Raw genomic sequence first — 24,547 nt, 5'->3', positions numbered from 1 at the left:
AGTGAGTCAGATATAATCCCACCTTTTCACGTTTTGGTATCGTGGGCACAAGTTGTATTTGGGGTCAACAACAGTCAAATCAATTGTCTTTTGTCCAAATAAAATGCAACTTAGCTAATGAATCACATGAAAATGTTATTATATTTCCTAGTTATTTGTTAATATGTAATATATGCCTTTGTTAGAACTGTTAAAAAAATCCATCTGCATCTGAAAACCATCAATTATACACACACAGTAACATTTCTAAGAAATTTACCTGTTTGGGAACAGACTAGGGTGACCACCTTTTCAAAATGCAAAGGCAGGAAGGACACCAAGCCTCCCCACCTTGCCCTGCCATGCCATGCCTGGTCCCGCTTGCTGGGTTGCGGAGGCTGGGGAGCAGAGAGAGGAGCCCCGAGCCTGCAGCCCACATCTGTCCTCACCCTGTGCACAACTCTGGGGGGCATGTGCCCCCCCCATATCCCTCCTCCTTGGGAGTGTGTACAGCAGTGGGGAGCCAAACCCCCCCCCCCCCCCCGCTGCACCCTGGATGAGCTGCCCACAGCTGCATCCCACTCTCCAGCCAGGCCCCACAGCTGCACATTCCCAGCCTGGCTCCCATGCACCACCCCAGCTGGGCAGAGCCCCCAGGCCCAGCCACAGCCACCAACTCTGCGCCACTCCCTCTCTCAATCTGCCCCTTTGTTCCTCTGCCCCATGTTGTCTATGTCCCCTTCCTCCTCCCACAGACTTACCTGCAGGCAGCTGGGGGAGCTGCTCTCCACCACTCCCTGGCTGTATTGCTGGCCATGTGCATGTGTGCATGCACAAACATGCACGTGGTGCCCCCTGCATCCTGCTCCCCTCAGCAGCTAACAGAAAACCTGGATCCCTGAACATGGTACTGCTATGGTTTGATTGTGTAGAGGGGAATCTGGGACAAATGCTATCTTGCGAGTCATTGAACCCAGGACTGGGACTTGATCTTTACATTTTGTGACTGTCCTGCCAAGTTAGGGATGGGTGGTCACTCTAGAACAGAGCCACTTGATTCAGGCCAGTGGTCTCAGGCAAGTTTAATGTGAAAATGTTATAAGCAGACCTCTCTCTTGCTGACCATCTTTGTTAGCTAGTGTTTTATTCTCTGAAGTCATACTAGAAGTTCATGGTCTCACCTTTTCATATAAAGGAGGTACAGGGCATCTCTGGGGTCTTTACAACGCACAAGAGATAAGCCCCGTTTAGATTCAATACAGTGGACAACGTAAAAAAAAATCTGGTTGAATTTTACAGTTAACTGAGACAAGACAAAGTACACAGTAATCAAAGCAAGCTGATACATCCTTGTAGTGTTCTGCAAGTATCACAGCATGAATTGAAACAATGTCCTGGAGACACACTGGTTTGTTTGGCATTATTTTATTTTTGGATAGTTGCACAGTTTTAATTAAATACTACTTGTAAAAAGCAAAGGAGATTAAACAACCAAACACCATGTATAAGCATTTGGATTCTGACTTGCATCAGCAAGTTAAGCATATTCAGAATTGCCTTTTGGGATGGCATAACATACCCAGATGTGTCCAGTATGAAACAACAATTATGCACTGTTGAGAATTTTGTACATGATGAAATAAGCCAAGGACAAAGTTTCATTCTTCATTCTGAATTTCCCAGTTTCACAAGTTTAAGGCAGATCTACAGTGCTCATTTTCTTACACTAAGCAATAAACACATATTGATTTACTTTTTATGAAGAATGTGAAGGAATATTAGCAGAGTCGAGATGTTCTAATATACTGTAAGTGTTAATACCAATTCTAATGAAGGAAAAGAATAAAGCAATGAGATTTTTGCTGATCAAGCAGCATTTCATGTTTCAATTACGTACTTAATTCCCCCTTTCAAAAATAACAGAGCATGCCAATATTTGAAAAAGAATACAAACATTCCATCAGTTCCATTAATTTTATTAGGTAGTCAGGGTCTGAAAGCTCAAGATAAGGACTTAATTCCACAGAGCACACAGTACTTATGGAATTCAGTTCCTGATCCAATCCATACATAAGTTAAAAGCTAGTATCTGATAGGATATAACCTTTAACCCATCAGATAAAGGATGGTATTCTGATGATGTTATTTAGGCAAGAAAGAAATCTAGACTGAAATCCTGGTTTACAAAAAGAAGTTGCCTGCTGGTCTAATGAAGTATATATAGGAACTTTCTTGTATCCTTGCTATACTTTTGCACAACAATTTTACTAATCCCATTCCCTTTCATCTCCTTTTTCTTACTGAAACAGGGGTTTCACCTACTCTTCTGGTGTTTATGTAGCATCACAACTACAGAAACATCACAACTTTGTGTGTGCAAGCAGGGTGGCAGAAGATCTAGAAAGAGACAAGGGCCATGGGCGTCAGGAGGCAGTGTCGCAGTCACTGCAATGGGTAGCAGGCTGCAGGTGGGACAAGTTGTGGGGAGGGAGAGGTGGTAAGGGGGGTGCCTGCCCCCTTAAGCAGTGGGGGGGGGGGCGTGAATTTAAGATGACCTTCCAACACTAAGTTTCTGTACATGGAAAAATTTCAGAAATGTATACATATTCTATATATATATTCTAATTAATGGGTGGTTATTTTAAATTTGAAGTCATCTTGGGTTTGGTAAACAGTGGGAGTGATACGCAGATGCACTTCCCGATCATTCCTTGGTTATAAACTATGCTTCCCTTGTCCATTATCTACAGCCACAGATTATTTGTCAAAAAGCTAAGAAAAGAAATGAAATGTTAACATTTTGGTTATTTCACAGTCAAAGGATCCTTAGTAAAATGTACACAATTGCCTAATGTGATTTGTATCACCTCTGGATAGTCTCTTTCCAACAGACACTCAAACAAGGCAACTGCAAATTCTGCAAACTCTTTACAACATAGACCACCATAAAGTTATTTATTGACCATACACCACCAGAAATCTATTAATCTGTAGCTACAATAGTTTGTTCACTCTTTTAAATTATTATTATTACTCAGAACAATGAGCAAACCATTCATTTGATGAAATGCATCATGTCCAGAATATGCCTAACTGGTCACCCTCCTGACCTTCTTTAAGAAGGCAACATTTTGCAAACAGTAGCAGAACTTACCAGAGAAAACATCCTGTGCAGAGACCCATACGCTGCGGCTGCCTGCTGCTTAGTTTTGCAAGCTAAAGCTACACTCTTAGCTCTGGTTTTATTCTTCCTGAAGGCAGGCATTGTGCCTTATCACCAAGAACTTCACTAGGAGAAAAGTCCTTTCTAAGCAAGGCAGAAACCTTTAGATCTCACACTAGCTCATCTTCTCACTGAACTGAACAACTGCTATGTGCCAACACAAAAAATGCCGTGCAGTAGCTCTTTGTGCTGATGAATGAAAATGTGAGATACTGTTAATGTTCAGTTTTAATTGGATGAAGTAATGTACAAGAGCATGAACAGGATTCTACCTCAAACCTTTACCATTAATATACTTTCACCAATGGGAAAAAATGCCACGGGCATTTAGAAAAGAGGTTGTTTTTTTTGAAGCGCAATGTATTGCAAGTGGCTTAAGAGAATGTGAAAGAATATGGGTTTTGTAGATCCTATGTCCCCAGGAGATGTACCTGCTAACAGAATGCCTCAGTGCTTCGGAAATCCACTGCATAAACAAAAATATCAGATGCTATAAGAAAATTGGCCAGATACCTAAAAAGCCTAAGGGATGGTGCCTGCCCTGAAGGTCAAAGTGAATTGCCAATGATGCAGGTGCTCTGTTAAGTATATTTGTCACTAAATGATGTGGCTTACAAATGATACTACAAAAATAAAATGAAAAAAGAAATAAGCAGCTTGCTGGATGTTCTGTGTACATAATTATGTCTGTCTTTTTTCTGAACTTTCCTGTTGTAATCACATGGATTTATAAAACAAACAAACAACAACAACAAACCCCTAAACTGTTCTCATTAATAAAATTCCTACTTGGAAGATCATACTGAACCTTCTGGCTGGTTCATCTACACCAGGGCAGACAATTATTTTGGGCAGAGGGCCGCTTACTGAGTTTTGGCAAGCCATCAAGGGCCACATGACAGGCAGCCTAGGGCAGATAATTTTTAACTTTTTAAATTGTTTAGGGGCCCCACAGGCCAGATAGAATGGCTTGGCGGGCTGCATCTAGCCCATAGGTCACATTTTGCCCACCCTGATCCACACACACACACCAAGCTACAGGAGTAATAAGCAATTTAGGACTGAAGAGCCTGTGGAATAAACACTCCCTCCATTTTATAATACTTCTAGGACTTGGCTGACGTTGCAGCGCCCATTCAGAAGATGCTCAGCACTTGAATGCTACACTTTCCCCAACCTACCCCACCAGGTTATTGAACCCACACTATCTGCCAAATATTACCCTTGGATACATGCACACTGCTCCCACTAGTTTCACAGAATCTACCTTCACAGAAGAAATGGAATAATTTAGCCTTCACTTAATCATCACAGTTAAACCTGCACTTAAACCTTCTCCGTCCACCTACTTCTAACTTGTTAGTCTAAGCACAGGACTCAGCATTATCCACATTCTGAGACCCTCATTTTATTACTAAAATACTACTGAGGCAAGAATTTCTGTTTTTGCTGATATCTTTTATTGGACAAACTGAATAGTTGGAGAAGATGTTAAAGGAGTTTTCAGGCACAAAGTGCTACCAAAAAAATCCTTGCCTCATATTTCCTGGATTATCACAACTACAACTTCCCTCCAATTCTATTGAAATATTATTGGCAGCATAATTGCTGCTGAACCTTCAAAGTGCACCTAGGCAATATGCACCTGCTGACTGAGCACTGAGGTCTGCACAGATTCATTAGTGACAGCAAGGCAACAGTCACTTTGGAGGACCAACAATCAGAAGTCAACCACAGAATAGTGAACACTATTTTCAATGGACCAAATAAGGGTGCTTCTTGTTGCCAACGTGCAAGTCCAGGAAACACGTAAAACACAGCACGCTATGTTGTTAGCACCGTTGTCAATGAAATGCAGCTCTACTGGAAAGAAAGCATTCTTCCTCCTTCTCCTATCATCAAACGTTACGGCAATTTAAATTCCAGTTTCTCAGTAGACCTGTATTTAAAAAAGAACACAGCTTGTGCAGTGTGACTGAAAAAGGTTGCTAAACTCTAGGTTCAGCAATGTCTTTATTCCCAATTAAACACCAAACCTTAACATGCTTTAAATTAATGTTAGGAGGGACTTCTTTTCGTGGCTTCCCAATTAAGCCGGGATTGTTCATTAGCCATATGCCATCCAAAAAGGTGTTAACAAACTAAATGTTGATAACATTTGTAGCTCTCCTTTAGGAGCTGGATGTGCCAAAAATGTGAAACAAACAAAAACAAAGCCCAAAAAACCTCCCAAACACATAACCCCCTCCCGCTCCTTAACTTAAGTTTCTTTGTCTTTTAGAAGTCCATGGTAACCAGATAAGGCCAGTCCACCACAGGAATCCATCTTCAAAGTAAAGTTTGCATGTAATATAATCACTCTTCTGGGGGAAAAAAAATCTTCCAAGATTAATGGAAATCTGAAATGTTCTTGCTGTTTGTTCCTTTGTGTTCTGAGTAATGTGCAAATTCCTTTTAAGGACAGCTATTTTTTTATCTTCTTAGTACACTGACTGCAACCAAAGTGGTTACATAAAACTTGCTGTGCTAGAATAGATCAGTAATCTACCATTTCCCACATCCTGTTTCCTAACAAAGGCCAGTATCTAGTTCTTCGCATGCAGGTACAAGAAACTTCTGCAGTGGGATACTATGGGTAATCCTGCCCAAAAGAAGACTCTCTCCCCCCAGAGGTTGCCTCTTTCAAGTTGATCCAAAGGGAGCATGTGTACAGAGTCCAATTGCAGAGGCTTAAAAGCAAAATCTGTCCCAGGTAGACTTAACTCTGGCTTGTAACCTGAATAATAAGGATTTATATCCTATCTTAAACATTATGGATGCGTCTACACATAATCAATCCGATGCACTAAACTCCAATGCATAACTCCGTGTCAGCACATGCTCCTGGGACTGCAGCATGTTGACCTGGGTCAGAGCAGCCCCGGCTGGCAGGGAGACCAGGGGGTTAGCCTCTCAGCCTGGGGCTGCTCCAACTCAGCTCAACTAGTGGGAACAGTGTGCTGTAGAGGGGCTGGCAGGGCCATAAGGGTGCTCTGGTGCAGGGCTAAATGGCAGGCAGCCCCTACACTGAAGCACCCTCATGCCCCAGGCAGCCCCATCAGCATCTACACGTGCATTACTGTGCACTAAATAATGCCACCACAGGATAGTACTTGTGTTTACAAGTTTTAACTTATGAAGGAGTTAAGTAGTTTACTGCAGCCTAATAGGGCTGCATGTATAGATGCTGACTTTACTGCAGATCTAATTAGGCAGCTCTGCAATAAATATTTCATGTAAATGTGCCCTATATTCCCTTTATCCACAGTACAGAGGGATCTGGGAAATTTATGTTAATGGCAGCTCTAAAAATGAACACTAAGAGAAATGTTATACAACATAGGCACTATGCTACAACATCAGCAAGGAAACCCTGATAATTCCATAACAATAGTACACTAGGTCTCAAGGCTTCTGTTCCCCAACATGGAGTTTCAAGGAAACTCCAGAGCTCCCTTAAAGATGGCACTAAGGTTTACAAGGTCACCTTTATCCTTGTGCTCATTTACAGGTCACCTTTATCCTTGTGCTCATTTACTAAGATGCTGCTGCCGCTGCAAAGTGGGAGTGTGCCTTTCCCCCTGCTCCCCACCCCCACCCCCACCTTATTACACAAGGGTTAAGGTTGAATCCTGCTCTTTCTGACCATACACTGGACTGGAGGAGTTTGTGACTCATTGAAGGGAAAGTGAAGGCTAGCTGCATTTAAAAATCCCTATGGACAATTTGTGAACCCAATCAGGAATCTATCCCTATAATTTGAACCACTCCTACCCTGAATTAGTGGAAACTTCAGATTATGTCATATGACTGACTTACAAGTCTCTCACTATTGCCATCTCAGGCTTGACTAGCCAAGCCATAGTGGTGTTGATGCCCAGCCTAAAGGGAAGAATGGACTCTGAAAGACAAACCCCTAGAGAGGGTTTTCTGAAAGAGACTGAGTTAAAGACCTGCTTTATTTTACCGGGGGGAGAGGGGGTTAGACTAATTTTGGAATCTGGCATCCTGAAAGGAGGAAGGGTATGTAACCTGGCTGAAGATCTGAACCATAAACCACTGGAGTGGACAGAAAAGTCTACAGAGGAAATTGAGGCAGGGCAGCTGCCATATCATGTCCTGCCACACAGTTACTCGCAAGATGACAACTCTATTAAAATTCTCAGACTGCTGATGCCATCGGTGCTGCAAGTGCCTGAAGTGTGCAGTAACTGTATATCCATCTCTCTAATATTCCATCTCTGCTGTTCCACTGTCAATGATGGGCATCTCCTAAGCATGAAGATGCCAAGACTGCGCTTAAATGCTTCTGTCTTGCAAAAAGGGGAAGGCGGGGGGTGGGGCAGAGGGAGAGAGAGAGAAATGTGCAGACTGTGACAGCAATCCCTATAACTGAGCAATGTCTTAACCTGGAAGAATGAAGCCAATATTCTCTAGCTGGCAGAGAGAGAGTCTCTTCCCTACAGTCTATCAGGAACCCTGCTGCATATGGCTGCCACCCTTAATCTACTTTGAAATACTGATGTGAGACCCATGACTGCAAATACTTCCTTCACAGTAGTGAAGAAGTCACACCAGCATCCCTACAAACACTGCTAACCAACCTGCTGACACAATGAAAAGTGCTGCTGTCATGTTTTTTTGCAAACAGATAGAGCTTGTGGATGCTTCCCAAAAGAATACAAAGAAAAGATGTAGTGTATTCAGTTCTTGCTAGCTTCCATCACATGTAAGCAGCATACATAAGATTTTTTTCCCTTCCTTTGAGCTTTGAGGTGACGGGACCCTTTGTGTTGAGAAACTGTCATGCTGTACTGGTACTGTTATAGGAATCTCGCTACTTCAACTGAAAAAAAAAAAACACCCAGCATGAGAGCACAACACACAGGCACGAGCTCACACATTTGCTCACACAGGCTCTTACAATATTTTGCTTCTTGGCATACTAGTGAAGCCACTGGGAGAATGTTTCAGAGCCCCTTCCAAGCTGATCCAAAGGGAATATGTTTCCAGAGTCCAATAACAGACGCTTAACTCTAGGTGGGGCAGCCTTTGCTTTTAACTCTGGAGATTCCTGGTACCTTGGCCAAGATGGTCACCACACTTGAGCAGCTGGAACTTGAGCCAAAAATTCATCAATATGACATTAATCTTCAATTCTAAATGCCATGCAAAAAGGGGAAGAAATGCCTATGATCAGAGACAGGTATTGAAACACCTCTAGCAGGTCCATCACTAAATCTAGGCAGTCCTGGCAATTCATTCAGAATCTGGCTGAAATCCTACTGAAGTCAATGGTAAGATTGCCAGGGACTTCTTAGAGGGTCAAGGAAATCAGCCCAGTTGCCTGATACTCAAACCAAAAAGAAGTATGGTAGGCATTGTTCTGATTTCGTTCTACGCCACTCAGCAAAACTAGTTTGGATCAGCAGATGCTGGGTCATTTGGAAGGGTGACATAACGACTTAGTTCCCCATGAGCCCATGTAGTATTTTCAGTGCAGAGCTGTTTTTCAAGGTACAAACAGAGCCAAGGAAAACTGCTGAGGGAAAATGCATTGTTTCCCCGTGTTTGCTCACAGACTCCCACTGTAAATCTTGAAATCAAATGAAAAGGATGCTTGCTTAGCATTGAGGAAGAAAAGATTTTAGGAGAATTCAGTTCATCACTGTTAGTGTTAATGTGTCCTGGTAGCACAAAGCAAAGACGCTAATTGCTGGTTGCTCCCCAAGCCCCGGGTTCTCACCAATCACTAAGGAGAATATATCTCACCATGGGGTGGGGGGTGGGGATCCTTCATGTCTTATTGATGGAGAGCAAAAGGTTTAGGTAGATATTTTTCTCACAATTAATGACATGCTGGGCAAGCACATACTGCTTGAGCATTTGCAAAGCGGAGCTAATGAGCTCCACCTATGAGCAACATCCCCTGAAACCCTCTCAGTGCATAAAATGGATACTGGGTTGCATGACAAACTAGTGGCTGCTTCTCTCCCTCCCCCCCTCCCCACCTTCCCCTCTAAATCATTTCACCCTGAGGGTCCTCTTTGGCAATGCTGATCATTCTGGCTTGATTTTCTTTCAATCTGAATTAAGAGTTACTGTTCATGTGCTCATTAACAGGCTTTGCTTACCAGGAGTTTTACACTTTTAGCTGAACAAAACTGCATCTTTCCACCCCCTCTTCCCAAATTCATTTCATTTCTAAGCCAGTATTCCTCTGGGGGCTGGTTGACTGATGTAACAAAAGAAGGGAAATATCTGTACAGATCTGCAAGAGCCAATCATAAGCCTGAGCAATACATGTACATGGCCATGCCACCCTGGATGTAAATCAAAAGCACACACTTTTATTTCTCACCTTCGACTTTTATGTACATCTTATGCACATGACACTGGGATTCAGCCTTCCAATTAGATATACATTTTAAACATTTACATTTCTCAGTATATTTTAGGAGGAAAAAAAAAAAGTCATTCGGCTTTTGGTGAAGGGACAAATTGACAGTTACCAATTAATAATAACTCTTTCCATATCTTACGTACACATTTGATTGATGACCTTTATCTACTAAGTAAGGGTCAGCACTAGATAAGCCACCACTATGACTGAATGGCCAATTTACATTTAGAGGTCATGAGCACCATAATGATGATTACTTCTATTACTGTACAGCACATGCCCTTTTGGATCACACGCTAATACCCTGGGGCATATGTAGATGAAATGGGGGCCCTAAATTGAAGCAGTAGATTTTTAAAAATAGTGCTTCAATTTAGGGTGAAGTAAACCCCCGTGTCGTGTACATCTTACCTGCCTCTCCAATGGTGGGGAAGGAAGGTGAGCTGCTGATGGGTGGAGTGGTCCCTGGGCTACATGGGCAGGGAGAAGGGGAGGACTGGTGCTTCCCTCACTGCAGCAGCAGCGCCCACCCCAGCAGCACCCAGCTCAGGTGGTCCCAGGGGGCACCACAGCCACAGAGGGAAGGACCTCTCTGGCACTCTCTCCTACCTTGGGGGTCTTCAAGAGGAGGCTGGACAGATATTTGGCTGGGGTGATATGAACCCGGCACCCATTCCTGCCTGGGGTAGGGGGTCAGACCTGATGATACGTTTAGGTCACTTATGACCCTAGAGCACTAAGATACTATGACTGGGTCCCCACGCAGCTCATACAGGTAGGCAGGCTCTAGGGGGAAAAAAACAAAAACAAACGAACATCAGACTCGCTGCTTTCCCCCCTACCTCTCCTTTTGGTGGAGCCAGCCTTCCCAGGCTCCTGCCAGGATGCCTGCACAGTCCATAAGCCGCACGGAGCCCGGTTCTTCACTCTGGAGGTGTAAGGCACCAAACTAAAACTCCTCAGAAGTGTTTGCTACAGCGGCTAGAATTAATGCGCAATACGCCATTGATACGTGCAAACACCAATACCATTAAAGTGGTGCAAAGGCATTTAACCCGCTTTGAAGTGTTGTGCACACATGTCCCTGGACATCGATACACATAACATTTAGACTGGTTTAAATGAGGTTTAAGTCTGAAGTTGACAGACATCTAAGCCTGTGATAACACTTTACAGCTGCTTGGTGCAGTTCAAAGGGGTACCTGGAAAATCAAATAGTATTTTGAACCAATTCAGTGTTATGTATGGACACTGTGACATGGGTCTGGTCAGCCCTCCAGGCATCCCACACCCAGTGACACAACTGTCTAGAACTCTACTGCCTCTCTCCCTTTTTCCCTCCAAAGGAGCTCCTGTGCATTCCTTGTACAATAAAAGGTATCTTTCTAATAACCACCTGTGTCCTCATGCCCAACTCAACTGCAGCCACTCATCATACTCTACCCACTCAAGCCTCTGAGAACCCAAAAGCATGGATCCAAACTTTACCCCCCTGCCCAAGTCAAGCAAGCACACTATAGACTTTGGTCAACTGCAGACTACTGAAACATACTCAACTCATGTTTAAGAGAGATGGGAAAGTAGAAATGTGGAAACACCCTCAACCACAGCTGATCCACAACCAGGTACCTCCAAAGCATGGGTGCAAGCACTCCTCGCAACTTGCCCACTGCGAGGCATGCAGCTGCGTGGTCATTCCCACTCCCTGGTCCTAGAGTCACAGAACTTGACACAGCTGTAAACCGGTTCCAGATCAGTGACCTTCTGGAACAGTACAAGCGTTATACGTGTCCACACAATGCCTGGAAAGTTAGTTGAAAGATTGTGACTCCAGTACTCCTGTGCTTGCTCTCAAATGATAAAATGAACCTCTTATCTTCTGCATTTATGAAATAATTTTGTTAATATCCTACTAAATACAAGTCATTGGGTGCCTGTACAAGAGCACAGACACTGTTCCAATCTGCGCTGGAACAGACTCGATTAATTGAGTCTGCTGAAGCGTGGTAATTACTGCGCTCTAGCCAGCCTCCACGTCTTGTGCATCAGTGTTCCAAGCTTCAAAATGGAGGTGGAGGGGGAGGGACTCTAGATAAAAGCAACCCTGCCACCATTTTGAAGTGCAGGTAAGCTAAAACGTGAGATGCTCCAGATGCTTGAAGCCACTCTAATTACAGCACCCCCCCCTTGGAGCATGTAAATATGACTCATTGGTCCAGTTGTCTTAATCTCCACAATTCAATAATTATGGCTGCCTTAAAGGAAAAAAGAAAAGATCAAATCATCCCATCATACATGCAGTCTATCCAGAAGGACTGGATAAACTTGGATCTTGACAACAGGATACAGCATTTTCACTTAGCTTTGAACTTGGGCTAAATTAACAGTGACTGAGAATTTTCAACAACTAATAATTTTTGTCTAGGTGAAACAATGTGACAGTTTAAGTATAGTTCTTAGTGGAAATATTTCCCTATATCAGTAGAGATTAAGGATTCCTCACCTGTGAGGTTTATGGCTGAGCCACATTGACACCAGAGATTAAAAAATGATCACCACCACGAAGATATGCACATGACAAAATCTTTAAAGCGCAGAGGAGTTTTTTATTACAGAAATGTCCAAATGGGGTGAATGAAGTGCTGAATAGCCTGTGTAATGCCAGGATTTCCTTTTAAGTGTATGAAAATCCATTGTTTTGAATGTTACTGGAGTATTTATTTGTAGCACCGTTAGGAGAAGTTTTGGTTGCTGTTGCGTGTATTTGTGAATCAAATTCAGGAGCCTCTGCGACTATCAAACCCAGCTTCAGCATTAGCTCAGGAAAAGTCTTTTAACCCAAGTTGTCCAGGCAGTCAAATCAAAAGGCAGATGATGTATGAGAGAACCATTTCCTCATAAACACACACACACACACGCGCACACACACACACACTATATATATATATATGTGTATCCAAGTGCATATCTGGTGAAGTAATGATTTGAGGATTATTATTAAAAAGGCAACAGTTTGATATATTCAGATGCTGCCTTTTCATGTTCCCTACCAGGTAGCTGGAAAGTTATATTTTCTATGTGTCACATGTTTAAGGCCACGTGAAAGTTGTGCATAGAACTACATGCTTACTCTTTAATAAATCTTACTGAAATCTCACATGTCACGGGTAGGCAACCTTTTCTAGCTGTGGGTCAGAATGACCCACCACAAGTCAGAGGCAAACAGGAGCTAGGACCTGGCTGCCACCAGTGCTCGTCCCTGTGGCAGCACAGGGAGAGTATCTGTAGCTAAAGCCCCCCTGCTGCCAAATGCTACCACAGCCCCACATCCATGGGTCATGTTCAGGGGTTCACAGGATAGATCCAGCCCATAGGCAGTAGGTTGCCAACTTATGCCATGTGCAAATGGCCAGATACCATTAGTTTCCATTTTCTCACACACACACACAATTTATGCAGCCATACAGTGTAACTGTATATGCAAACTAGATGCCTAACTGCTCACACATTTTGGAATCATTGATAGAAAAAACCCTCACAATCCCACAGTTTATCAAAGTTACTTTCAAGTCATATCCTCAGCATAAAAGCAGGTGCAAACTTCTAGGCTTCTGATCATTTGACAATATGGAAATATGGCTATTAATTTTGACCAAAACAGACCTACAAACCTATGAAAGCAGCTAGGTAGTGGGAGGTTCTCAGTGTATGCAGACTGACCCCTTGCCTCTTAGTATGTTTGTAAAATGTATGAGCACACCCACATATACAGTTAATGAAAACATTTACCATTCATGAAATTTGTAACAGTTTCTCTTTCTGCTATATAACAAACAGATCAAAATGGGTCTGCAATTATTTTTAAAAACTGTTCAAACTTCCTGTCCTCATAATTCAAATGCTTCTTTCAAATTGATTAATACACCTGTTAGTTTCTGAACAAATCAACAGAAATTTCAGCCATAATGGATTATTTTGCAAAAGCACAAAGCAATTAAAGTGTAGACTTTTAGATTTATGCAAGCATGCATTCCATACCCTCTATGGTTTTTATAGAACTTAATAGGATAGTCTTATATGAGTCCAGATAACTTACTGAAGCACACGGCATCTCCCCATACCAAAACAAAGATTATGACAAACATTCCAACTTGTTGGTGGGTAGAGAGATCTCAGCTAGGAAAAGGCTAAGTGAGTTCTCCTGATATATGTATTTTTTGATGTAGGTGGCTCAGTTATAATCAACAGGTATAATTAACAAGATGGGGATGGTTCTCAAAAAATTTAAAGGGGCTAAGGAGCAAGCTGAGCAACCCTGATGTAGGCACAACCACCTCAAGGGAAGAGTACTGAACTTAATCACTGTTCACTACAGTAATAGAGCTAAACCACAGAACAGACATAATTCTCTTGCACTCCTCGTAGTGCATAGATGATTTTTAACACATGGTTGAGAGAGACACTTGCTTACATAAAACTACACTGATCGTCAAGAGGAGCCCAAGACTGGAATCATCAAGATTAACAGCCAGTGGCAAAGCCAGGTAGAGGAAACTTGTAGGAAGCAACACATTCTTGTGCCCTGTCATTTCTAGCCTAAGACCATTGCTTGCTGCAACAACAAAAGTTAAAATAAACACATTCCTCAGCCCCAAAATCCAGAAGAACCATCTGACAAGACTGCAAAAACAAAATTATTTTTAGCAGTTAGAGCTGTTCAGTATTTTAGAAACTGAGAGCCAAGCTACAGCTCTGAACAAATATCTGATCCAAAAAGTGTATTCAGAAAAGCTGACCACATGACTTCACAGTACCTGAGAACATGAAATGCAGGAAGCACTGATTTGCATTCAGCTAGTCCAGGACACAGAAGATTGTATCCTAAACATACTCTACCTTATTTATCTAGTTTTGGAAGAGGCTGGCATACACTAGTCTCAATTGTTGACCTTATTTAATTATCACACCATTTTGAACGGCTATTTTTAAGACAAGTTTTATCAGTGTCTGAACTCAACCATCTCCTACAGAAGAACTTTAATACCCAGCTTCATTTACATGGAACTTTTCCCAAAAATATACATGACTTCTAGAGAATTCCGTATATGCATATACTGCATTATGAACTATGCTATGAGCTCTTTCCTAAGATAGCGACAAACAACTGATCTGAGGACAAAATATACCTTAAGAAGAGTGAACAAACTCTACTTCACTCTGATGTAATTTTATTACAAATCTCAAAAAATCTCTGTTCTGGGAATACATCTCCCTCTTTCATGCACACATACTTGCAGTTTACATTGTAGCCTTTCTTTCTTTTTCTTCAAATTTAATTTGAAGCACTTATGTCTGATGAAGCTCAAAAGATTTGAAGGAGCTGAAAAATCAGATTATATAGTTTTACAGGGGAAAAAAGGACTGCTTTATTTAGTAAAAAGTTGTCTTTGGAAGTATTAAAATACAAACCATAAATACATACAAGTCAGTAAAGTAAATATTAACTGTTTCCAGTTAATATGAACCACAGGCTATAGAAAATATTTCTGATAAATATAGCTTATGAATGCAACTAAATTAAAAAGTTACTGAATATAAAATGTAGCTTTTGCTACTCTATTTTATAGAAAGCTTTTTTCTTGGAAACTGTCAATACATCAGAATTTAAATGAATACTCAGAGCACAAGCATTAGACCTCAAAATGATTAAGCACATCTAAACCTAATTGAATCGGCAGTCATGCTGCATCCCTAGATTTTCAAGGTCTTCTATTCTTCTGTCAACAATACACCTACATATTGCAGAAAACAACTGCCAAGACCACACGCCACTGCCATATAAATAACATTTCAGCAGTTTGAAATGTATAGCCATAGAATGTGTTAAAAGTATAAAAATCTATTCCTATGAAAAATGGAAGTATAAGAAGATTTTATTAATCAAACTATAAACTGGATGTCCCCAGAGAAAGAAAAGCTGAAAAAGCTACAGGACCATCACAAACATATGGATTTAATACCTACTTATTTTTATTTATTTCTTACAGCTTATTAAGCAGTTTCCTTTTCTAATACTAAATCTCTTTTTCTTACAGATTAATTCACTTTTAGATTGGTCCAAGGATGTGAAACTTTTTCATTTATCCATCACCTGGGCTAAAAAAAAAAAAATGAATGATTTTCAGTTTGAACGCAGTACGCTAAGACAAGAGACCCATGTCCAAAACTACTATGCACCTCTCAAATACATATGGATGGTCTCTACATTGCACTCTTTAATAAAGATGATGCTTATCCCTTTATTTGTTCTAAGAGATTAAACAAGGTAAAATGAAAAAGCTTAAAAGTAAAAAAATATATAAAAAACAATAATCAAATATACAGACTTCTATTTAGAGCTTACATTTTGTTAAGGATTTTTTTTTTTTTTTACTTACATGCTTTAGGAAAAAAATCAAGGTTCAAAAGGAGACTGTTCCACAGAGCCAAGTGATTACAGTTGTTGTCTACTGGGAAATGAGCCTCTCTCTCTCACTCTCTCAGTCATGAAATAAGTCCCAAACTGTCTGCTGTGCCAAACTGCATTCAGATACCTCTTAGCACCACCAGTGTCTTCTTCAGAAGTCAGTTCTTACAATACCTGGACTCTTCTCACCCCCAAAACTCCCATCTTACTACATAATACTGAGGTGTCCTTACCAATGTACTTTCAGATAAATTAATCAAGCTGCACAGAAAAAAATACGAGGCAAAGAAAAAAAAGAAAAAACCCAGATACTACATCTTCTGAGGCTGCACTATTTCCTTGCCCTACTCTTTCTTAGAGTCCTAAGAAAGATTTCCTACCTATTGTTCATCATGGGAACAGTCCTAAATCAAGGCTGTAAAAACAAAATCTGTTTTAATTATTTTTTGTTCCTAATCACCAAGCATGTATAATAATCCTACTTTCTAATTCATCGATTTGGGTTTTTTTTAAATCTTACATGGACTGGAGAAATCAACATGGTCATACAAAGAGTTCTGACAGTAATAGGTACTCTCCAACAGAAAGACGGCAATCAATTATAAACCATTTGCAGAAATTGCAGGGCTGTCACAGACTCGTTTACAGCTGCGGTTCATCAAGTCAGGCTGCATTTGATTGCCAAGCCATTTTTTCCACTACATCTAAAAAACTAGGACACCCTCCGTTAACTCTTAAAAACATCATTAGCATTACTGTATTCCACCCAGAGAACTCAACTGCAATATGGTGTGGGAAATAACTTCAAATTATGCACGACCCAACAGAACTGCTAGACATGACAGAGACAGCAGGATGGAGGGAGGCCAGGGAGCAAATCCATCTGTCTGTTTCCTTCCAGAACCAATTAAATTAGCAGCTGCAACATAATTTAGAGCAGTGATTCTCAACCAGGGTGCTATGGCACCCTGGGGTGCCATGAGATCTTTTTCAGGGTGTTGCGGGGTGCCATGTAGAAATCCGCAATGTTAAAACAGCCTGCCTTGTTCTAGCCTTAGTTCTTTGCAGCAGAAGAATCATTCAATTATTTTTTTCTGTAGTCAAAAAAACAAGTGAAAGTGAAGAGCTGGCATCTTCTGAGGGGTGCCTTAAGTCTAACACAGTTGAGAACCACCAATTTAGAGGATCACTGTAGCTTATTCAATTTCCCACTGTACTGTAAATTAACTTCTCTCCGTTTTTATAGCTATCCCTAGTGAACTCTCTAAAAGTTCATATCTTCTGGTGTATTTGATAAAGACACAGGAACAATTTTGATAAACGCCTTTGTTTTTCATTTTGGCAATGAAATATTTCTACTTCTTTCTACAAAGAAACAACAAACAGGATCCAATATGCTCAGTTTGTGTCCCTGATTTATTCACAAATTCCTGTTTTTCTTTTTCCAAAACATGCATACTTACTGGGCAAGATAGAGGGCACAAAAGGATCCTCCTGAGCATAAGTATGGTTCAGGCTAGCACTACCAACAGTGAGAAACTCCCCAGCATGTGCACAGATGCCAGAATCAGAGGATAGCAGGCGTTTTAACCCCCAAAGTTCCTCAGACAACAATGCACATCCACATTACCCCTAATGAGTACAATGAATTCTGAACAGCAAATCCAGCCTTCTACTTTATGACACAAATGGTCTTCTGGAGTTTAACATGTGTGGCAGACGCACGAAGTGCGAAGGTAGGTGTGGAAGTGCCTTGCACTCTGGTACAGCAAAAAACTCCTCTCTGTAAAGGTCCCTTATGCACCCACCCAGTGCTGCATCACCTAGGAAATGTAGAGCTGCATAGATCTTTCCAGTTTCCACCCCATGGAGAAGCTGTACAAGGTCCCTTGAAGACTACTTCAACTATTAGTTTGGAGTAGCCCGCAGAAAGGCCCCAGAAACTAAGGAAAGCAGTTTCTGTGGCCAGATGCTAGGTAACAAACCTGAGCTAAAAGAAAGATGCATCCTATTATTATGCTCTTTCAAATTGTATAGCTTTATTCATTTTCAGTTTTATTTTTTAAAGTATTTTGGCAAGCTACTTCTACAGTACAAATTATATCATGATGCAGAGCTAGCAAAAAAAAATGACTAATTTTAGTTAATCAAAAAATGCAATGTTGTTATTCAGCACCTGCCCTGAGCCACAACATGCTTCTCAACAAAAGAAAAAACAAAAAAATTCCTTAGTCAGAACTGTAATGTCCTCAGAGCCGAGGTCACAAACTGGGAAAAAAAATATCTGGGGTGTAATGCTCTACCAGTCTGCTAGAATAATCATACACTCTTGTGATGACAGTTTTACTAATCTGACTTCTTCTCCTAGTGATAACAACAACCAATACGTCTATCAAAACCAATGCTTTCAAAAGCAGCCACTCATTTGGGATGACTAGGAGAAGACAACTCGGTCCTGACTAAAAGAAGTGCTGAATACTCCCAACTCTGCCCAAATGTTATGGGAGCTTTGTGTGCTTAAAGAGATTTGTAAAAATTAGGATCAAGTTATACCTCTGGGATGGGTACTCAAAAACTGAGGCATTCTATAATTGGTAGCTTCTTCTGAAAGTACCTGTTACCTTGGACAAGTCAACTCTAAAAAAAATCATAACAGCATTTGAAATGACAGCAGAAGGAATATGAATGGTAACAGAAAGGGCTAATCAACTAAGACATGTATGGTGCAGTGAACTGGTAGGCTATGTTCCAAACTCTTGAGACCCAACTTCAAAGGCTCACCTTTAGGTGCCATGTAAAGATGAATTTGGTAATCGCTATTTAGTTCTATATAGTTCCACATCACAGTTCTATAAACCATATAATAGCCATGCCCCAGAGGTCCTAACAAGTCAGAGCTGACAAGTTAATGGTATTAATCCTTCCCATTCATAAGTACCAATACCTCTATTAAGAAAAATAATATATATATATATGCAAACACATATAAATCAAACCCTTCTTTCTGCAAGATGCAGTATGTGATCTAAAATAACCCAATCTGTTGTTTTATTATATTGAATGAATCTCTTACCTGGAAAGGTGGTTCAGCCTTTTCCCTGTGTGGTACTTGGTCCAAAGTGCCATCAGTAGAGCTCCTTTTCAAACTGGCAGTGACATCAGGCACATTGCTAAAATCTGCATTTGAAAAGAAAAAAAAAACCCGAGTCACAGTTTATACAGAAATGACGAAAGGAAAAATAATCTACTTGTTTCCATTTGTAAATGCTTTTAAGCTTATAGACAGGACACTTTTTGGCAAGATGCAGTTGTTTTCCCCTTGCAGACAGGACACTTCTTGGCAAGATACAGTCACTTTCCCTCTATATAACATCAGAAAAGGAAAAAAAGGAAACAGAAAAACTTCAAACTGTACAAGGAAGCTCTGCTTTTTAAAATGCAGTCAGATAGCAAAGACTAATCTCAAGTAATGTATCTATTTTCTGTACAAAATAAACTTAAGAGATCTATTTAACTGTGTGCTTCCTGATGTAGCATCATCTGTCTACAATGCAGTACAGTCTGTGCCATTGATAGGGATCACCAAACAAAATAATAAATCGACAAAGTAATTTTCTTTGGATGAACACACAGTTCTATGACATGACTTGGTTTTAAATTCCTTAATGGGGCAAAAAGGGAATACCATCTCGCAACACATCACGCAGTCTTTAACACTGAAACATTCTTTCTTGTCTTGTCCTTGATTCCCTAAAATATTTAACCATTTGCATCATGCTCTGTGTGTGTGCATATGTACGCATGAACTCAGACACACATACGCTCATACAAAAAACACACAAGATTCTCTCTTTTGCTATAAATTTATAAATACCTTGGCCAATTCAGAAAACACAGTAATTCCCTAGTGTAGCAATACCTGGTCTGAACTACTGAAAACCTAAAATTGCCAAGGGCTGAGATAATCTCTATGAGTAAAGTCGTCATACTCTCCAACGCTGGACGTTTAACAGTAATAAAATAGCTCCCCCCATATCCCAAACAAACTATTCAAGGGTTAATTTACATATTGATGTAGAAAGGACTTATCCTTTCTACATTGTTGAGCATCACTACCAGAAAGAGGTCATTTTACCTTGCCTCAGGGATGGAGTTGGACTAGATGACCCCCTACAGGTCCCTTCCAGCCCTACTTCTCTATGATCCTACCCTAATTATCAAACAACAGTATTACTACAGCCACATTAAAAAATAAATCATGGCTCGGACCCCATAAATCCAGCTGCTTGTCTTAAAAATCATAAGATTCAAGAAGAAGTTATAAATGTAGAGTTCTTTTTCTGCCTTAAGGTCAGATTTTAAGCTTTTCTCAGCAAACCTCAGCAGCAGCAACTTTGTTTTTGTTTTGTTTGGTTTTTTAAGTGAAACTGAGATTCTTTATAATCACCTGATGGGAGGAACAGGGGCTTTAAAGGTGAAACATGAAATATTACAAGACCTGCAATAAAGACACAAGAACTAACAACCGTGAAATCACTGAGAACCCCAATGTCTCCAACACATCTTTGTTTAAGCCCTATAATGGCCACCCCTGTTATCCTGTTTTACCAAACCAGTAAAAAGGGTAGAAGAATAGTGGTCGAGTCTCCTCTTCCTAGTTGGCTCAGAGGTCTTCTTGCAGTCTGCTGTCTAAGCTCACTATGTCACTACAGTGGTAGCTGAGACAGCAGTGTGGAGCCACAGCACTGTGGAGCCAGGGCAAAAGAGGTTTGAGCTGGTAGGGAAAAATGAATTCAATTACTGGCCTCCTGCCCACACAGTACCAAAAGAAGCAGCAGCTTCTGTCTGTAAGAAGATTCAAACAGAGGCCAAAAGGCAAGGGTTAACAACTGGGAGGGGAACTGAGAAACTAACTGCATAGCTGGAACCCATAAGGGAGAAAAGCCAAAAGGGAAGCTAAGAACTAGTTAGGAATATTTCTTGGGGGCAGGAGAGGACATGTAGCCAGGAAGCTTGGGAGGGCTATGTCAGAATCAAGGGAAAGTGTTGCTGTCCACGCTGTTCTGCAACTGTGAATGATAAAAGGCATTCACTCTCCAATGGTATCATCCCAATCACTTTTGTGAGCATTTTAAGTGCACATTAAAAATAACTATCTATGTCACCTTAGAACGAGCTTAGATGCTGTTCTGCCAAGAAACTGGAGGCTCAAAGGTTTTCTTACCACCACCCATTTACCTAGTTAGAACCATCTCTCCCATTCCTCAGTGTTTTCTTCTTAAACAACCTCCTTTTTTTTCCCCTTAAGTGGCTCGTGATGCCCATATACCATGCAATATCCCTACTTGCCACCTTCCTCCTGTAAAATAAACAAAACTTTTTCACACAGTCCTTCAACCAATAAGCCATGTTTTTAAGAATCTCACAAGATGTATACCATCTCACCTTATTTTTTAACTCATTTATTTTTCTCCCACCACATGCCTAAGTTAATTTTTCCCCAGTAGTCTGTTCTTTTTATACTTAGTTTAAGACCCAGTCCTTCAAGAAGGCACATGCAGAAGTCTACTGATTTCTACTACAGCCAGTTCCATGAGTCACACACAAGAGCCAAGATATTGGCTTCAAAATCATAATATTATTGTAAAGATTTAATTTGTGCTCTTTTATTTCCTTTTAAATTTGGTGTACTCCATATCTGCAAACTTCTCTGCACAACCAAATATTGCAAGATTCAACCCTGTCACTAGGCTCAAACACTCCGACTCAGTTTGTTCCTTCTACTAGATGTCAGAGGCCTTCCCCTTTACTTGTCCCAAAAGTATGCATATAGCTCAGGAGAGCAAACCGACTCCACACAGGAAGGCACACAATTCTTCTGTTCTTTCAATGGACAACCTAATTCATCTCCAGAGGCAGAACCCTATTCCCCTCTGAAAGATTCTCCATTGGAAGAATTTGTATGCACCACCAGACATGGATCTTGTTCCTCCCTGGAAATATAGTTCTCCATTCTCTCAGCAGTCAACCTTACCACAATCTTGCATGCTTTCACCATAAAGACAAAGACTAGACAAAAGTACTTTAAGGTGCATACATAACTGGTTGGATCATCACGATAAGTGAATAGTGATCAATGGTTCAACATCTAGTTGGGAGGTGGTTATAAGTGGGGCTCCCCAGGAGTCTGTCCAGTATTAACATCTTCATCAGTGATTTAGATGATGGGATAGGAATATGCACACTTAGCAAATCTGTGGATGACACTAAGTTGAGTGAAGTTGCAAACACTCTAGAAGGTAGGGCTTTGGACATCCAGCTTTAGATCCTACTATTTAAGAAAACGTGGACAGATTGGAAAGAGTCCAGTGGAGGGCACCAAAAACGATGAGGGCTGGAAAATATAACTTATGATGAAAAGCTGAAAGAACTAGTCTGGAGAAGATTACAATCTTCAAAGATGTTAAGAGAGGTTATAAAGAGGATGGAGATGGAGATTTGGCTGTAGGAGACAGAACTAGGAGCAATGGCCTAAAACTGTAGCAAAGAAAATGTATGATGGAGATTAGGAAAAACTTTCTGACTATGAGAGTAATCAAGCACTGGAACAGGCTACCTAGACAGGCTGTAGAATCTCCATTCTTGGAATTTTTCAAGAGCAGGTTAGACAAACACCTGGTTTAAGTCAGGGATGATCTTCCCCTGAGGAGGGGGCTAGACTACCTGACCTCATAAGTTGCCTTTCAGCCCTACTTTCTTATGATTCCTATATTGGGATCTAGCTGCCTAAGAGGGGAAAGTTCCTATTTCAGGGGAGCTCAACCCCTGGCCTGTGGACCAGATCCAGCCCATGTCATCTGGTCCATGGTACTCCCCGAGGGTCCAGAAATTTGTTGGTGGGGAAGTAGTGGCAGTGTTAACTGCCTTCCCTGATGCCAGACTGCTGTATCCGTGGGCCAGATAATGTAGCCAGTTTATATCAATGCATGGGGTTGGGTCAACACGTGACCATATCCAGGTATCTGGGGCTGGCCAGTGCCCTGCACTGCACCCACAGACTGACCCCACAGCACTCATTCAGTCCAGAGGGCTGGAAGATTAGGGATCCAGAGCTCTTCAGAAGGAAACATCTAGTGAACTAGTGAATCCAACTGGGAAGGAGGAGCAGGGGGCTTTTTGGCCCCTGCTCCCTATGCTATTTATGCATTTGGCATTAAATATTCATTGCATAGCCCAAGTCTAGTAACAAAGAGATTTTTCTAGGCCAAAGCAGAGGTACATAAGAAATCTAAGGCACTGAAGTAGTTTTCTGGCTCCTGTGCATACAACAGGATTGTGTTTAGTGATTTCAATGCCTAAGTGCTGTTTTGATGGCTCAGAGGTAGAACAGGACCTGGGCCTCTGTCCCTTTCCCCTTCTCCCTTCATTTGCATTCCATTTTAGTTGTACGATTTTCAGGGCACACACAGCACATTTATAGAGCTTATGTCATTAGGATAACATTTATTACTGTAGTAAGGGGAACTGACTGTAACCACAATTTTAAAAAATACATTTAAAGGTTACAATGATGTTTTATTAGCTAGGAAGAGGCCTCATGTTGGGTACATCATGTCCTACTACAAGCTGGATACTATAATTTAGCAGAAAAGAAATGAACTGCTGATGTGTTTTGCACTTGTATTGTGTCAGTTTTTTTCTTCCTTTGTGATGAAAACAGAGCTTCCTTTGGACTTTGTTCCAATATGCCATTCATACCATCTGTCCTGCTCCAACAGGACAGATAGGCATTGACATATTAAGTCACATGACTAAAAACTACCTAATTCTCCTAAGATCCCTGAGAAAATAAATGTACTGTTCTCCCAGAGTATACTCTACAGTTGGGGCAGTGAGGGAGGGTGGGGTCAGGAAGGGAGGAGAGAAGCACACCAAATTTCATATTCCTATTATCTCTTCTTGTAGGACCTTTTCTGCATGAAATGGAACTACTTGAAGTAAAATCAAAGGAAATAATTATACAGCTTCCAATTGTATTTGTTTTAAAACTCCTAGTTTAGCATCAGGCTTGTATTAACAAAGTCTGCCTGAAATAAAAATATAAGTACGTTATCATTTGGCTGGATGATAGCCTATCAGATTGCTTCTCAAAACCAAGTACTAAGTTTGCAGAAGAAGAACATAGCAGAGACAAGAGAAAACATCACAGATACACAGTTAACAAAATGATTTCACATGGTGTTACACAGTGTCATTCTAGATCTTTGCTTAGTAGCAAAGGGGTGGGAGAGGTTAAAATGGGATGGGATTAATGAGTATTTTTACCACGTGGTTGTGAAGCACAAAATGTACATAGTATCCAAGCTGCTTGTTTTCGTTTTAAATATCAGCCACCGTGCCATATTTTGCTCTTGGCATCCATCTGGCCATGTTCCAG

The 24,547-nt window shown here is 41.0% G+C and overlaps 1 protein-coding gene across 8 annotated transcripts in view; it reads right to left on the bottom strand.

Annotated features, from left to right (window-relative positions):
• Positions 1 to 24,547, bottom strand: part of TIAM2 (TIAM Rac1 associated GEF 2) — a 272,880-nt gene that overhangs the window by 35,584 nt on the left and 212,749 nt on the right. For all 8 annotated transcript variants that reach the window (XM_090041639.1, XM_090041658.1, XM_090041651.1 and 5 more), the window contains one exon: positions 19,184 to 19,287. In XM_090041639.1, the coding sequence (XP_089897765.1) occupies positions 19,184 to 19,287 (104 nt within the window). The remainder of the gene's footprint in view (positions 1 to 19,183; positions 19,288 to 24,547) is intronic.

This window comes from Crocodylus siamensis, chromosome 1 (genome assembly GCF_052110815.1).
Source record: "Crocodylus siamensis isolate JL-2025a chromosome 1, ASM5211081v1, whole genome shotgun sequence".
NCBI lineage: Eukaryota > Metazoa > Chordata > Crocodylia > Crocodylidae > Crocodylus > Crocodylus siamensis.
The sequence above is the reverse complement of the archived record's forward strand: the minus strand, read 5'-3'. Positions and strand labels throughout refer to the sequence as shown.